At 47.6% G+C, this 17,905-nt stretch overlaps 1 protein-coding gene across 2 annotated transcripts in view; it reads right to left on the minus strand.

The window, feature by feature from the left end:
- The window catches only part of TRIO (trio Rho guanine nucleotide exchange factor), a 3,522,386-nt gene that overhangs the window by 82,747 nt on the left and 3,421,734 nt on the right, over positions 1 to 17,905 (minus strand). For both annotated transcript variants that reach the window (XM_069219639.1, XM_069219640.1), the window contains one exon: positions 11,248 to 11,386. In XM_069219639.1, coding sequence (XP_069075740.1) covers positions 11,248 to 11,386 — 139 coding nt within the window. The remainder of the gene's footprint in view (positions 1 to 11,247; positions 11,387 to 17,905) is intronic.

The following is a 17,905-nucleotide window of genomic DNA, read 5'->3' on the forward strand; positions in this document are numbered from 1 at the left end:
TTCCCAGACTGTCAATTAATTCATCAGCCCTTGCAATGGGGTGAGCATATGTCTTAGTGACAGCAGTGAGACCCCTGCAGTCCACACAAAACCTCAGCTCTGGTTTACTTCCCTTGGAATGAGGTTTGGGGACAAAGACCACTAGGCTAGTCTAGGGGCTGTTAGAGGGCTCAATGACCCCAAGTTCCAGCATCTTGCTTACTTCAGCTCTGATGCTTTCTTTGACTTGATCAGATTGTCTGTAAATTTTGCTTTTGACAAGCAGGCTGACTCCTGTGTCTACATCATGGGTGCACCTAGTGGCCTGACCAGGGGTAAAAAAAGAGCCAGCATACTGTCTGGGGACTTGCCTGTAATCAGCTTGCTGTTGGGCAGTGAGGGTGTCTGACAAGACTACTCCTTCAACTGACCCACCTGCAGGGCTATGGGAAAGGTCAGGGAGAAGTTCACTCTCTCCTTCCTGGCCCTCATCAATAACCATCAGCATGGCACATCAGCCCTGCCATGGTAGGGTTTAAGGCGATTCACATGGATGACCCTGTGAGGGCTCCTGGGAGTGCCAAGCCCCACCAGATAGGTGACCTTCCCTTTTCTTTCAAGGATAGGGTACAGTCTATCCAATTTGTCCAGGAGGGCCCTAGGAGCCATAGACTCCAACATCCGTACATTCTGTTCTGGTTGGTACTCTACCTGTGCAGCCTTTTGGTCAAACAATTGCTTCTGGTGCTCTTGGCTTGCCTCAAGGTTTTTGTTGGCTTTTTCCATGCATGTACTCAGCCATCTTGGAACGTAGGCCAAGCAGATAGTCCACTATGACTTGTTTGGGATCTTTGAGAGGTATCTCCCAGCCTTCCTTCAATAGACTTAGTGGTCCCCTAACAACATGGTCCAACAAAAGTTTGAAGGGACTAAAGTCCACTCCCTTTTGAGGCACCTCTCTGTAGACAAAAAGCAGACATGGCAAAAGGACATTCCATCTCCTGCCAAGTTTTCCAGGGAGCTCAATCTTCATAGGTTTCATGGTTTTATTGAACCTTTCAACTAAACCAATTCTTTGGGGATAGTATGGGGTTGTGAACGTATACGTTACACCACATTCCTTCCACATTGGCATAACGTAAGTAGACATGAAGCTTGTACCTCCGTATGAAACCACCTCCTCAGCAAAGTCCACTCTACTAAAGATACTAAAGAGGTGTTGGAAAGTGCCCTTTTGATAAGGTCATCCACACTTTGCCACTGGTACTGAGGTTTTTTGACTGAGATGTACTGGGTTTCTGCTGAGTAAGCCCCCAGTGCCAGTGCTCTTTTCCCAAAAAACAGGTAACATGGTATATGTAGGACGCTGGCTCTGTATATACTATTCCAAAGTAAGAAATAGTGTGCACAGAGTCCAAGGGTTCCACTTAGAGGTAAGATAGTGGCAAAAGTAGATAATTCTAATGCTCTCTTTTGTGGTAGTGTAGTTGAGCAGTAGGCTTATCAGAGGGTAGTGTTAAGCATTTGTTGTACACACACAGTCAATAAATGAGGAACACACACTCAAAGACTTACTCCGGGCCAATAGGTTTTTATATTGAAAAATATATCTTCTTAGTTTATTTTAAGAACCACAGGTTCAAGATTTACAGTAAACACTTTGAATGTAAGGTACTTCACTTAGATACTTTAGGAACTTTAAAATAAAAGCAATATCACATACAGTCTTCGTAAAAATGGCAATAAGTTATCTTCAAAGTGGACACAGTGCAAAAATCAATAGTTACTGGCGGAGGTAAGTAAAGGTTAGATTACGCGGTAAGTAAAACACTTACAAGTCTCAGTTCTGGGGCATAGGCAGCCCACCACTGGGGGTTCAAGGCAACCACAAAGTTGCCACACCAGCAGCTCAGGGCCGGTCAGGTGCAGAGGTCAAAGAGGTGCCCAGAACACATAGGCGCCTATGGAGAACAGGGGTGCTCCGGTTCCAGTCTGCCAGCAGGTAAGTACCTGCGTCCTTGGGGAGCAGACCAGGTTTTTTTTGTAAAGCACTGGGGGAGGGGGGGGGGGAACACACAGGCATACAAAATGCACCCTCAGCGGCACAAGGGTGGCCGGGTGCAGCGTGCAAAGGAGGTGTTGGGTTTTGCGTTGAAAGCAATGGAGGGACTCGGGGGTCACTCTGGCAATGCAGGCAGGGCCCAGGGGGCTTCTCGGGCCAGCCACCAACTGGGCTAGGATGAGGACCGCCTGCTGGTCACTTCTGCACTTGGAGGTGGTCCCTCTCAGTCCTGGGGCTGCGGCTACAGTGCCTGGTCCAGGCGTTGGATTTCTTTGTTACCAGGCAGTCGCGGTCAGAGGGAGCCTCTGGATCCTCTCTGCAGGCGTCGCTGTGGGGGTGCAGGGAGCTGGACTGAGGGCGTCCACGTCGTTGGAGTCGTCTGGGAGTCCTCTCTGCGGTGTGGTTCTCCTGAACTCGAGCCGGGGGCGTCGGGTGCAGAGTGTGAAGACTCACGCTTCCGGAGTGAGGCGAGAGTCTCTTTAAAGTTGGTTTCTTGTTGCTGTTTTTGGACAGAGCCGCTGTTCTCAGGAGGTTCTTGGTCCTTTAGGTGCAGGTCAGTCCTCTGAGTCCTCAGAGGTCGCTGGTCCCGCTGGATGCGTCGCTGTGGAGCTTCTCTGTGTCCGGAGACAGGCTGGTAGGGCTGGGGTCAAGTCAGTTGTCGTCTCGGCGGGATTTTAGGTCAGCAGTCCTTCTTTCTACAGGTTGCAGGAATCTGATTTCCTGGGTTCAGGGTCACCTATAAATACTCAATTTAGGGGGGTGTTTAGGTCTGAGGGGCAGTAGCCAGTGGCTACTGTTCTGGAGGGTGGCTACACCCTCTTTGTGCCTCCTCCCTGAGGGGCGGGGGGCACATCCCTAATCCTATTGGGGGAATAATCCAAAACAAGATGGAGGATTTCTGAAGGCAGGGTTCACCTCAGCTCAGGACACCTTAGGGGCTGTCCTGAGTGGTGGGTGACTCCTCCTTGTTTTTTTCATTATCTTCTCCGGACGTACTGCCAAAAGTGGGGGCTGGCATCTCCAATAGCTGGAGTGCCCTGGGGTGCTGAAACACCAGGCTTGAGCTTTTGAGGCTCACCGCCAGGTGTTACAGTTCCTGCAGGAGGAGGTGTGAAGCACCTCCACCCAGTGAAGGCTTTGTTCCTGGCCACAGAGTGACAAAGGCACTCTCCCCATGTGGCCAGAAACCCGCCTGGATGTGGCAGGCTGGCAGAAACTGGTCAGCCTAACACTAGTAGTTAGACTGGTATACATGGGGCATCTCTAAGATGCCCTCTGGGTGCATGTTTCATTAAATCCGACACTGGCATCAGTGTGGATTTATTGCGCTGGGAAGTTTGATACCAAACTTCCTAGTATTCAGTGTAGCCATTGTTTTTGTTTGTTTTGTGCATGTTTCATTAAATCCCACACTGGCATCCGTGTGGATTTATTGTGCTGGGAAGTTTGATACCAAACTTCCTAGTATTCAGTGTAGCCATTGTTTTTGTTTGACAAACTCCCAGACCATATAGTCTTTATGGCTACCCTGCACTTACAATTTCTAAGATTTGGTTTAGACACTGTAGGGGCATAGTGCTCATGCAACTATGCCCTCACCTGTCGTATAGTGTACACTGACTTAGGGCTGTAAGGCCTGCTAGAGAGGTGACCTACCTATGCCACAGGCAGTGGGTTGTGGGCATTGCAGTCTGATGGGAGTACCATGTCAACTTAGTCTTTTCCTCCCCACCAGCACACACAAGCTGTGAGGCAGTACCCCAAGAGGTGAGTACCTGGATGGCACCAGGGACTAGGAGAGTACATGTAAGTAGCTGGTCTACCCAAGGACTAACAAGGGGATTTAGAAAAAGGATTGTGCAAGTACAGGACCAGACAAAAAGAAACCAAAGGTGGATTCCGGTAAAGGAGGATCTGCAAAGGAAGAGGACAGAGTCCAGTCTACAATGGAGTGTCCAGTGAGGGGAGGAGCCACTACTCACCCTTCTGTGGATGCAGAACCAGGTCGACTAGCGAAGAAGACCAGCTGTGGAGCCCAGTGTAGGAAGGTGGCTTTCTTCTAGCATGGTTACCCCCATTTTTGGCCTGTTTGTCAGTGTTTTCAGTGTGGTGTTACTGTCTCACTGGGTTCCTGCTAGTCAGGACCCCTTTGCTCATAGTTTGTGGCCTATAATTCAGTATGTCTTACTGTGTTGTCAGTATGCTTAACTGTGTCACTGGAGTTCCGCTAACCAGAACTCCAGTGCTCATGCTCTCTCTGTTTTCTAAATTTGTCACTATAGTCTATTGACTCCATATTCCACTCCAGATTGGCACACTGGACCCCCCCCTCCTATAAGTCCCTAGTATACGGTATCTAGGTACCCATGGCAATGGGGTTCCAACAGATCCTTATGGGCTGCAGCATTTCTTTTGCCACCCATAAGGCGCTCATTCAAACACTTCTTCAGGACTGCCATTGTAGCCTGAGTGAAATAGTGTAAGCACTATTTCACAGCCATTTTCACGGCACCAAGTAACTTATAAGTCACCTATATGTCTAACCTTCAGACCCTGAAGGCTAGGTGCAAAGTTACTGTGTGTGAGGGCACCCCTGCACTAGCAGAGGTGCCCCCACGTCGTCCAGGGCCATTTTTCCTGGACTTCGTGAGTGCAGGGACGCCATTGTAAGTGTACACTACATATAGGTCAATACATATATGTAGCTTCACAGTGGTAACACCGAATATGGCCATGTGAAGTGTGGAGAAACCGGCAATTGTACCCCCAATCCAATTCTGCTTCTGGGGGGCCAATTCTATGAGCCCTGGGGGCTCCACCATGGACCCCCAGTACTGCCAAACCAGCTCTCTAAGGTTTCCACTGCAGCCCAAGTCTGCTGCAACCTCACAGACAGGTTTTCTGCCCTGACAGAACAAGCATTTCTTTAGGCACAGGGTTGTTACACCCTCTCCCTTTGGAAATAGGTATTACAGGCATGGGAGGTGGTGTGGAGGAGTTCACAGCTAAGGACCTAAGCGTAGGCTTGTGTCCTGGAGGGCCTGGGGGCCATGCTGGCACAGTTAGCCCACTTAGACTCGGGCGAGGGGGCACAGGTGCAGTGGGGCTGTTAGGTGTCGGGTTTCGGAGTACTTAATGTTCTTCTTGGGGGCCTGTAGGGTACATAGAAATAGCTGCACTTCTCCACAGGAGATGCTGGTACTTTTAGCAGTGCAGGCAGTCCACCCAAGATTCTGGAGTCACAGGCATTGCAGTTCGAGATGACTTTGACGCAATTGTTGAGGACTGCAGATAGGCTGGCAGTAGTTGCTTCTCTGTTCTTGTTTTGTGAACCTCTTCAATTTTCTTCTTCTTTTTGGGTCCAGAGAATCTGTCTTTTGGGGAGGGGAGACACTTAAATACTTCATTTAGAGGTGTTTAGGAATGTGTAGGGTAGTGTAGGCTACTTGCCCTTTGGGTGCCTACACCCCTGATATGACTACTTCCTGTAAGGAGAAGTTCTAGTTTCAATCCCAGAAGTTCTAGTTCCAATCAAAAAGAAGAGGGTGGAACCCTTCTTCAAGTGTCCACCTCGGGTAGCCCACTATAGGGGTGTGGCTAGCTCAGAGGTGGTTCACACCAAATGACTAGCTAATTTTCCTATCTTTACTGGAATGGGACTCAGGGCAGGGTGTGGTTACACCCAGGTCTGGGGAAACCAGGGGGGTTTGCATACTAAAGGCAGCAAAGCCTTTGAAACCCCTGATCTTGGTATGCACCTCAGGCAATAGACGGCAGGTGCAATGTTCACTTCAAGTGTCGGGTCTTTGCGGTTCCAGAGCCTGCAGAGTCATTTCTTTAAAGTTGGTTGAGGAGCAGGGCTTCTGCTCATGGAAGTCTTTAGTTTTTGTTGAAGGCAGTCAGTTCTGGAGGCTCAGCTGAAGGAAGAGCCGTCTTTTGGTACAGAGTCCGTCGAGGGTTGCAGACAGGCCGGTGGGTGGGGTGAAGGGCTGGTACCAAGTCAGCAGCTTCTCTTCTCTTTTTCTGCGGGCGTGACACTTCTTTGTCCTTGGTCTTTGTAGGTCTTCAAGATCTGAGTTCTGGGGTTCAGGGGTGCCACCTAAATATTCAATTTAGGGGTGCTATGTGGACTGCCAGGTGGCAGCCAATGGGTTGCTCACCTTTAGGGTGAATACACCCCTTCTATGACCACTTCCATTGGGAAGTGGGCATAACTCTTATCCTAGTGGCCTAATTCCTTACAAACCAAGATGGAGAAATTTAAAAAGGATTTCCACATCAGTTTAACCACCTTAGGGGTGGGACTGGCATGAAGTGGGCATACCTCCTAATCTGCCTAATTTTCCCATCCCCCTTGCCCCCAAATGTGGGGTAAGGACTTGGGGGAGGTCATTTCTGTCATTTTGAGAGACCTGGGTCGCATTACAAAGGCAGCAAAGCCTTTGAAGCTTCCCGCCTTGGAATGTTTAACAATTCCACCCAGTGCAGCCTTTTGTCTCTGGACCCCAAGAGTACTGGCTCTCACCTTAGGGGGCCAGAAACGTGGCTAAGGTGGCTAAACTTGTCAGGACCAGTCAGTTAACACACTAGTAGTTGGTAGGTTTTCAGGGGACACCTCCGAGGTGCCCTCTGGGTGCAAGCATTGGTGAATCCAACTGGCATTAGTGCGGTTTCACCAGTATGAGATGTTTGATACCAAACACCCCTATCTTCAGTGAAGCCATCATGTAGCTGGGGAACTCGTAGTGACTAGTGTCTAGCACATGTGTTTCAAAATGGCTTCCCTGGTCACTTACCATGTCTGAGAATCAACAAAGACATAGCAGAAGCAAATCTGCTCGAGCAGATATGCCTTCACATGTAATTTAATGCACCCTGCCTTAAGGCTGTAAGGCCTGCTAGAGAGGTGACACATACATTGCATGCAGTGTTAGAGAACATAGCACACAGGCTGTGTGCCATGTTGTGTTTTCACTTTTGTCAGCACCAAGACATGCAGCCTGCAACTGCAGCCTGTCATGTGTTTGGTGAGGGGTCTTTTAAGGTGGCACAATTTGTGCTGCAACCCTTAGGGACCCTCTTTAGTACCCTAAGCCCTAGGTAGAATGAGAACCATTTACTAGGGACTTACATAGGGTGCTAAAATGTTTGCGAATTGGGGAAACGACTGCAGTTTTGGGGAAAGAGATCTTGCACTGGGGACCTGGTTAGCAGGATCCCAGTGCACCTTAAGTTGTAATTTCATCAGATACCCAGCATAAACTGGGGGCTAACCATGCCAAAAAGGGTGCTTTCCTACAGTAGCCCACTGGCTACTACCCTTCACTCCCCTTAATGCCCCTCTAAATTGAGTGTATAGCGGACCCCCTGATACTAGATCCTCAAATCTTCACTAGACACTAGGGAGTGAACAAGAAGCATGCTAAACCAAAGAACCAAGGAGCATGCCTGAGTTGCCGCCAATCCTGCTGACCTGCCTGCTGCATCCGACCTTCGAAGAGCAACTGACCTGTCCTGCTGCTGCAGCCTCCAAGAAACTGGAAGAGCTGCCAGTGCTTCGTAAATTACCAGGAAGAGCTCCCTTGGAGTAGAGGAGCTACTTCCCTGCATCCCCAGGCACTCAAGAAAGAACTAAGAAGGCCAGGACTGCCATAAACCTGATGCACCGAGCCACCTAGCCCATGCTAAAGTGGGCCAATGGTGTCAGCGTGGTCCCCAGAAAAGAAGCAAACCTTGAGTGCATCCACTGTGGACTTCCCAACAGCGTCTGCAGCCTGTTTCGACAGACCACCCTGCAACCACGAGTGACCAAGAGTCAAAGACCCGATGCCTCAGGATACCACTGCACCCATCCACCCCAAACCGAGGAGAAGAGGTCCAAGGGTGTCCCCACATCTCCTAGCCTCGTGAGACCTGAGCTCACTTGTTGGCTCAGTCGGACTGGAACCCCAGCTCATGTCTGCAGACTGTTTCTGTGTGCCTCCTGCACCAGAGAGGAACTCCAGCACTAGACCTGCTGCCAGAAGTCACCACGGCACCCACTATCCACATTCCAAGGAGGAGTGGACCGACAGTGTCCCCATGTGCCCAAGGACCTCAAGGGTCAAGCCCCCCCCAATGGGTTCCCCTGGACTGATCGTGCATTCCCAACTTGAAGCAGCTTCCTGACTGGAATGTTTCACATCAAAGTGAATGGGACACCCAATGACATAACACACCTCAGCACCTGGACACATTAGAGCTTCCTGAGGTGAACAGTTGGTGTGGCCTTGGACCCTTCCCCATACTCACCTTAAGTCCTGGAGAACAGTCCCGTAAGTCGCTGTGAAGTGTCTGAATGCAGTACAAAGATTTCTCCCCATAGGATAAAATTACTGCACCAAAAAATTGCACAGTCGACTTTTAAAAACTGTACAAATTCATAACTCGAATAGTACTAACCTGATCCTGAGAATCTTGGTATCAAAGTCTTATATAAAGTATGTTATTTTTCATAAACTGGTGTCGGATTTCTTTATTGAGTGTGTGTCTCACTTACTGTGTGTGCCTGCTTAGCACTACCCTCTGATATGCCTAACTGCTCAACCACACTACCCAAAAAGCGAGCATTTGGGTTGTAATTTGTGCCTCTGTGATACCTCTTGGGTTTTGCTGGACTATGCACAGTGTACCTCATTTTGGTCCACTATATAAAGAGCCAGCTTCCTACAAAGATGTCTGCTAGGGAGGGGAATTAGTAAATTCAAGAATAATATCAAAAGTAAATGTGTCCACTTCACAATTCTACTGGCAAATAAATTTTTGGTTGGGCACTGGTTGAACCCACCTCCCCCTAGGGCAGCCAGATGGAGCAAGGAAAAAGGAGAGCACAGTGTGTAGTGGAGGAAATCCATATCAAATTGATTAGAAGTGATAATAAATTACAAGAGGACTTGTAATTGTGGCAATCACTGACTAAAACTACAATGAATGACAAATTAGCTTCTACCTTGATTGAAGTCTGCATGTGTTTAGTGGGACCTGATGGGAAGTAGTCAACTGTACTGAGGTCAGGCTCGGGTACTGAAATACAATTTGTCAGGTAGGGCTGTAGTGCGGGGTGCTAGAATTGCTCCTATAAAGGGGCCAGCCAGGTATGTTGCTGGATGAAGGCAGGGAAATATCTTTATGTGGAATCATTTTCTATTCCCTCTGGGGTCATGCACATTTCGACTACCCGAGGGCTGTTGGTGTCAAATCACAAAAAGTGTTGACCTAGGTAAATGGAGTGCTCTCTCTCAGACTCCAGAAGCAACCTAATGTTAGGACTGACTATTTCATATACTCTATTATGTACAACACAAACTCAATGTAGGCTAGTTCCCTCTTTCTGGCATGATTACTCTTACTTTTTGCCTGATGTCAGTGTGCTTAGACTGTTTTCATTGGGGTCCTGCTAACCAAGACCCCAGTGATTGTGCTCTCTCCTCTAAATATGGTTGTCTTGGTATTCTTCACAACCCATAATTGGCATACTGGTGTACCCCTGTAAGTCCCTAGTATATGGTACTTAAGTAACCTGGGCAATGGTACACCAGGGGCCCCATGGGCTGCAGCATGTATTATGCCACCATGGGAGCCCATGAAAAATGTGCCTGCATGCCTGCCATTGGCGTGCATATGCTTGTTGGTTGTCCTCCTGATCACTGGCCCATCTGCAATCTGACGACTGATGAGGGACAGCTCCTAGGTGGTTTCAGGGACTCCTCTGCAGCTCCTGGAATTCGCAACTGGGCCTCCTCCATCACCGTCGACCCGGATCTTCACCCACAGAAGGATGGGCATTGCCTCCTGCCCCACCTAAACACTCCTGTGTGGACTTGACTCTGTCCCCTTCTTTTGCAGGTCCTCTTCATCCACAATTCATCACTGGGTTCCACCGACCTGGTCCTCCTTTTGCAATATTCCATCTACGAGTCCCCATGTTAGCCTATGGGATGACCAGGAACTTACCTCTCCTCTCCTGGTTGCTGGGGGTCTTCTAGATACTTACCTCTTGGGGCTCCACACTCCCCCAGCCCTTGGTGAAATACTCCACATCTTCTGGTGGGGGAACAATTGTCGCATTCCACTTTTTTAGTATATGGTTTGGCCCCAATATAGGGCACTTGCTATTTTATGCTATTTCCTAACACTCACATGTGTATATTTTGTGTGTATTTACCTCCAGAAGGCAGGTTGCCTTTAGTAATCTAGTTTGGTGTTCCTGTAATAAAGTACCTTTACTTTTGCAACACTGTGTGGTTCCTTACATGTGTGATAAGTTACTGTGTGACTACTCTGGTACTGCAAGCAATTCATGCTACTCTAAGGTAAGTCTTGGTTGCTCACCATAGCTACAATTAGAGGGCTCTGGCTACCTTGACACTGTAACACTATCTAATAAGGGTTGCCTGGACCCAGTGTAAGGTGTAACACCACAGATGTCCATAACACACTGGGCCAGCCTCCTACACTCAAAACATGTTTTTTAAATCTAACTAAATTACCTGAACTTCTCAGAGAGGCAGGAGACTACGGCTACAAACATTAAAAATAGGAGAACTAAGGAAGAGTGAAATTTGAGAAAATAATGTCAAGCTTCGAAACAAAACCCTAAAGCTTAAACGTAAAATTAATTAAGAAACACCAAATAAATATAAAGATAGCTAAGCCAAATGTCTACTGTTTTTATTGTGTTCATTGTATAAAAGAGCGAAAACAATTGGGAATTGAAGCAAGATGGGTATAATGAAGAGCGGTAGTGAGCAGCAAACATCTCCTGGAACTGGCTTTTGAAAAGCAGCAAATCATAAAACACAGTCCAACAAACTCTGAATATATAAGATCAAAGAACCCTGAAAAAATTAAAACAAATATTTTTTTTTAAAAATGGTTGAAGAAAAACATTGTCCGGTGTACACACAACAGCATCTCTATTTGGTATGAATTTTTACTATGACAACATGTTAGAAAGGAGAAATGATCAAGAGGAGGAAGTAAAAATTTGGCCTGTTTCTCATTCTCACACCTCCAAAATATTTTTCCTTCAGTCTTTACCTGACATGGCAACAGTTGGGGTGAAGAAGTCACAAAGGAAGCAGTAAATGGAAAAGCATTTATGAGTAAGCAGGGAAAAATAGAATCTATAAAATTGTTGTTTCAAATTAATGAATTTGCCAAGATACCTTCAGGTCCAAGTGAGCAATCCTGCAGTTATGTAGGTACTGCACAGCCTCTAGAATCTCCTTGAGGTACATTGTGATCTTCTCCTCAGTGAGGTTCCTCCATCGTACCACATAGTCCAGAAGACGACCTTGGTCGGCCCTGCCAAGTTGTATATTAAACAAAGTTAGATAAAATGTAAACTCAAAAGAGGTTCTACACCATGAAACAAACGTCAGAAGATGTGTTTGGGCCATGCAACTCTAAAGGCCAAATGACAACAAGGTATTCAACCAACTACAACTTACTCTAGGTGGTTTGTTTATTGTTCATGATCTTATCTCTGGCTCTTTGCTTCGCAGTACGCAGCCATAATAAAACTCAATATAGAGCATTTAAGGGTGTATTTATCAAAAGGACTATTGGACAAGTTATTAACCTTTGGTATCGCCTTATCTGGAAGAGACTATAAGCCTGATTTAGAAGTCGGTGGAGGAGAATACTCCATAACAAACATTACAAATATCCCATCCACCATATTACAATCCCATTCTATCCTATGAGGATCGTAATACGGCGAACGGGATATCTGTAAAGTTTGTGACAGTGTATTCCCTCCAACAACATCTGAATCAGCCCCTATCAGATTCCTTACCTGTGAATTCTCCCCAGGCATCAGACTGGATCCAGAAGAGTTTTTGTGAGCAGAACATGGTCACCCCCTCACATTTTGCCCACTGGTATATATGCTTTTTTGACTGAAGTGCACTAGGTCCCTGCCAAACAGGTCCTCAGTGCCAGTGCTCTTTCCACAAAAGCAGGTAACAATGTGTACAATTAGCACACTCGTCTACCTATGTAAGTCCCTAGTAAGTGGCACCCCTTGTACCTAGGGCATGGACAGAGCAGAAGGGTCCCTAAAGGCTGCAGCACATATTGTGCCACCCTAAGGGATTGCCCTAAAATAAGATGCACACACATGTCATCACAGTCTGCATGTCCTTGTGTAGGCCAGATGAAAACATGACAAGGCACACCCTTGGTGTACCATGTCCCTATCACTGCATCTAAGTATAGGTAAATCACCCCTACAGCAAGCAGAGAAGCTCTAATTCAGGGTGCATTATACTTTATGAGTGGCCATATCTGCACAAGAAGATATGCCCCTGTGATGGTCTGTACTATTGCGGAACATTGCAATTGAACAGGGAAGCCATCTTAAGGTATGTGCTGGAAACTTGTTAACTCAAGTGACCCAGTCACATAAAGGCTTCACTGAACCATATGGTGTTCGCTATCAAACACCTCATCTTAATAAATCCAGACTGATGCCAGTCTCAGATTTATTCTGACGTGCACCCAAAGGGCACCTTAAAAGTGTCCTCTGAATTCTACTAGTCTTTTGGTATATGGACAGACTAGTTTTGACCAGTCTGCCACCATAACCCCTAGACAGGTTTCTGATCCACTGAGTGTGAGAGCCTGCACTCTCGGAGGTCAGAAAACAATGCTGCTCCGGAAAGGGGTGTTACCACCCAATACAGCAGGATGACTAGCAGATCTACATACCAAGGCCAGGGTCCTTAAAGACCCTACCGCCTTTAGTATGCAAACCCCCTGGCTTCTCCAGACCTGTGTGTAGCCACTCCCTGCCCTGAGGACCACTTGGACTAGGACAGGTAGGAAAATTAGCTAGCCAGTAGAAATGTACACCTCTGGACTAACCAAACCCCTAAGGTGGGCTACCTAAGGTGGACACTCGAGGAAGGGTTCCATCATCTTGTTTATGGTTGGAAGTGAGCCTCCTGGGATAGAAATTTGCCAACTATGAACAGGAGGTGGTCATATAGGGGATGTAGGCACCCCAAGGGTAAGTAGCCCATTGGCTACTGTAGGAAAGTACCATCTTGCCTGGCATGTTACCCCCATTTTTTACTGTATGTGTGTTTGTTTTTGCCTATGTGTCACTGGGACCCTGCTAGCCAGGACCCTAGTGCTCATAAAGTATGATCTGTATGTGTTCCCTGTGTGGTGCCTAACTGTATCACTGAGGCTCTGCGAACCAGAACCTCAGTGTTTATGCTCTCTTTGCTTTTAAAATTCTCACTGCAGGCTAGTGACTAATTTTAAGAATTCTGATTGGCACACTGGAACACCCTTATAATTCCCTAGTATATGGTACCTAGGAACTCAGGGTATTAGGGTTCCAGGAGATCCCTATGGGCTGCAGCATTTCTTTTTCCACCCATAGGGAGCTCAGACAATTCTTACACAGGACTGCCACTGCAGCCTGAGTGAAATAACGTCCACGTTATTTCACAGCCATTTTACACTGCACTTAAGTAACTTATAAGTCACCTATATGTCTAACCTTCACTTAGTGAAGGTTAGGTGCAAAGTTACTTGGTGTGAGGGCACCCTGGCACTAGCCAAGGTGCCCCCACATTGTTCAGGGCAAATTCCCCGGACTTTGTGAGTGCGGGGACACCATTACACGCGTGCACTACATATAGGTCAATGACTATATGTAGGGTCACCATGGTAACTTCGAACATGGCCATGTAACATGTCTAGGATTATGGAATTGTCACCCCAATGACATTCTGGCATTGGGGAGACAATTCCATGATCCCCCGAGTCTCTAGCACAGACCTGAGTACTGCCAAACTGCCTTTCCCGGGGTTTCACTGCAGCTGCTGCTGCCAACCCCTCAGACAGGTTTATGCACTCCTGGGGTCCAGCCAGGCTTGTCCCAGGAAGGCAGAACAAAGCACTTCCTCAGAGAGAGGGTGTTGCACCCTCTCCCTTTGGAAAAAGGTGTCAGGGCTGGGGAGGAGTAGCCTTCCCCAGCCTCCGGAAATGCTTTGATGGGCACAGATGCTGCCCATCTCTGTATAAGCCAGTCTACACCGGTTCAGGGATCCCCCAGCCCTGCTCTGGCGCGAAACTGGACAAAGGAAAGGGGAGTGACCACTCCCCTGACCTGCACCTCCCAGGGGAGGTGCCCAGAGCTCCTCCAGCGTGCCCCAGACCTCTGCCATCTTGGAAACAGAGGTGTTGCTGGCACACTGGACTGCTCTGAGTGGCCAGTGCCATCAGGTGACGTCAGAGACTCCTTCTGATAGGCTCTTACCTTTCTTACTAGCCTATCCTCCTACCTAGGAAGCCAAACCTCCTTTTCTGGCTATTTGGGGTCTGTGCTTTGGGGAATTCTTCAGATACCGAATGCAAAAGCTCATCAGAGTTCCTCTGCATCTCCCGCTTCACCTTCTGGCAAAGGATCGACCGCTGACTGCTCAGGACGCCTGCAATACCACAAAAAAGTAGCAAAGACGACTACTGCAACCTTGTATCGCTTCATCCTGCCGGCTTTCTCGCCTGTTTCCTGGTGGTGCATGCTCTGGGGGTAGCCTGCCTCCTTCTTGCACCAGGAGCTCTGAAGAAATCTCCTGTGGGTCGACGGAATCTTCCCCCTGCAACCGCAGGCAACAAAAGACTGCATCACTGGTCCTCTGGGTCCCCTCTCAGCATGACGAGCGTGGTCCCTGGAACTCATCAACTCTGTCCAAGTGACTCCCACAGTCCAGTGACTCTTCAGTCCAAGTTTGGTGGAGGTAAGTCCTTGCCTCCCCACGCTAGACTGCATTGCTGGGTACCGCGTGATTTGCAGCTGCTCCGGCTCCTGTGCACTCTTCCAGGATTTCCTTTGTGCACAGCCAAGCCTGGGTCCCCGACACTCTAACCTGCAGTGCACAACCTTCTGAGTTGTCCTCGGTCGTCGTGGGACTCCCTTTTCTGACTTCGGGTGGACTCCGGTTCACTCCTCTTCCAAGTGCCTGTTCCGGTACTTCTGCGGGTGCTGCCTGCTTCTGTGAGGGCTCCCTGACTTGCTGGGCGCCCCCTCTGTCTCCTCATCCAAGTGGCGACATCCTGCTCCCTCCTGGGCAACAGCAGCATCCAAAAACCCTAACCGCGACCCTTGCAGCTTGCAAGGCTTGTTTGCGGTCTTTCTGCGTGGGAGCACCTCTGCAAGCTTCTTCACAACGTGGGACATCCATCCTCCAAAGGGGAAGTTCCTAGTCCTCTTCGTTCTTGCAAATCACCAAGCTTCTTCCATCCGGTGGCAGCTCCTTTGCACCCTCAGCTGGCATTTCCTGGGCATCTGCCCACTCTCGACATTGTCGCGACTCTTGGACTTGGTACCCTTGTTTCACAGGTACTCAGGTCCAGAAATCCACTGTTGTTGCTTTGCTGGTGTTGGCCTTCCTTGCAGAATCCCCCTATCCCGACTTCTGTGCTCTCTAGGGGTTCTAGGTGCACTTTACACCTACCTTACAGGGTCTTGGGGTGGGCTATTTTTCTAACCCTCACTGTTTTCTTACAGTCCCAGCGACCCTCTACAAGCTCACATAGGTTTGGGGTCCATTCGTGGTTCGCATTCCACTTTTGGAGTATATGGTTTGTGTTGCCCCTATACCTATGTGCTCCTACTGCAATCTACTGTAACTTTACATTGCTTGCATTACTTCCTTTTGCTATTACTGCATATTTTTGGTATTGTGTACATATATCTTGTGTATATTTGGCATCCTCATACTGAGGGTACTCACTGAGATACTTATGGCATATTGTCATAAAAAAAGTACCTTTATTTTTAGTATATCTGTGTATTGTGTTTTCTTATGATATTGTGCATATGACACCAGTGGTATAGTAGGAGCTTTGCATGTCTCCTAGTTTAGCCTAAGCTGCTCTGCTATAGCTACCTTTTATCAGCCTAAGCTGCTAGAAACACCTCTTCTACACTAATAAGGGATAACTGGACCTGGTACAAAGTGTAAGTACCCCTTGGTACCCACTACAAGCCAGGCCAGCCTCCTACATTGGTTGTGCAGCAGTGGGATAAGTACTTGTAACTACTTACCACTTTGTCATTGTGTACTTTTCATAAGAGAATAATATACAAAACAAGTTCAGTGTATGTACACCTAACCAAAAAGTTTTGCTTTTCTTCTCTTACACTATCTGCGAAGTGCTGAAAAGTACTTCTAAACTTTCTAAAAGTTTCAAAAAGTTGAAAAAGTTTTTTTTTCTGTTCTTTAAAAAGTCCTGAAACTTTTTCTCTCTTTTATCTGTCTCTAAACCTTCTTCTATCATGTCTGGTGTAGGAACTCCTCTTAATTTGGTCAATACAACTTATGATCACCTCAACTTTAAGAGCCTAAGGAGTCTCTGCATTGATAGAGGTTTAGTGGTAGTAAAGAACCCTACTAGAGAATTCCTGTCTAATATGCTTATTGAGAATGATAAGGCCCAGGGCGGCACCTCATCTGAAAAGTTGATAGATAGCTCACACTCTGACTCAGGGGAGCCCCTTGAGGGAGTGGTACAGGGTTCTCTTCCTAATCTGCCCCTTAGCAGACCACCTAGCAATGCTGGTAGTAATAGAAGCTCCCATCACAGTAGGGATGTTTTTGTTCTTGAAGGCCAGGTTGTTAGAGTGCCAACTGTTAGGGACAGGTCTCCCTCTGCTCATTCCAATGTTTCTTCTGTGTCAAAACATTCCCAACCCACCAACCCTGATGACAAAATGTTAGAAAGGGAACTCAATAAGTTTAGAGTGGAAGAGACCAGGCTGAAGCTTAAAACAGCAACAGCTGGCTCTAGACAGGGAATCCCTAGACTTAGAAAAGGAGAGACAGAGGTTGGGGTTTGGACCCCATGGTGGCAGCGGCAGTATTTCTGATAGTAATCCTGTTAGAGAGCATGATTCCAGGAATCTGCACAAGATAGTTCCCCCTTACACGGAGGGGGATGCCATTAACAAGTGGTTTGCTGCACTTGAGAGGGCCTGTATGGTACAGGGGGTCCCTCAAAGGCAGTGGGCTGCTATCCTATGGCTATCTTTCAGTGGAAAGGGTAGGGATAGGCTCCTTACTGTTAAAGAAAGTGATGCCAATAATTTTACAGTTTGGAAGAACGCACTCTTGGATGGATTTGGCTTAACCACTGAACAATACAGGATTAAGTTCAGAAAAACCAGAAAAGAGTCCTCACAAGACTGGGTAGACTTTGTTGACTATTCAGTGAAGGCCTTGGAGGGGTGGTTACATGGCAGTAAAGTTTCGGACTATGAAAGCCTGTACAATCTAATCCTGAGAGAGCATATTCTGAATAACTGTGTCTGATTTGTTACACCAATATCTAGTGGACTCAGATCTGACCTCTCCCCAAGAATTGGGAAAGAAGGCAGACAAATGGGTCAGAACAAGAGTGAACAGAAAAGTTCATACAGGGGGTGACAAGGATGGCAAGAAGAAGGATGGTAAGTCTTCAGACAAGGGTGGGGACAAATCTAAAAATGAGTCTTCATCAGGCCCACAAAAACACTCTGGTGGGGGTGGTGGGTCCAAATCCTCTTCTAATCAAGTAAACAAACCATGGTGCTATTTATGTAAAGTAAAAGGCCATTGGACAACTGATGCCAGTTGTCCAAAGAAAAGCACCAAGCCTCCCACTACCACAACCTCTAGTGCCCCTAGTAATAGCAGTGGTGGTGGGAGCAAACCTACTAACAGCCAATCCAAGGGAGTAGCAGGGCTCACTTTTGGTAATTTAGTTGGGGTTGGTCTTGTTAGGGAGACCACAGAGGCTGTGTTAGTCTCTGAAGGTACCATTGAT

The sequence above is a fragment of the Pleurodeles waltl genome, chromosome 2_2, assembly GCF_031143425.1.
Source record: "Pleurodeles waltl isolate 20211129_DDA chromosome 2_2, aPleWal1.hap1.20221129, whole genome shotgun sequence".
In the NCBI taxonomy this organism is placed as follows: Eukaryota; Metazoa; Chordata; class Amphibia; order Caudata; family Salamandridae; genus Pleurodeles; species Pleurodeles waltl.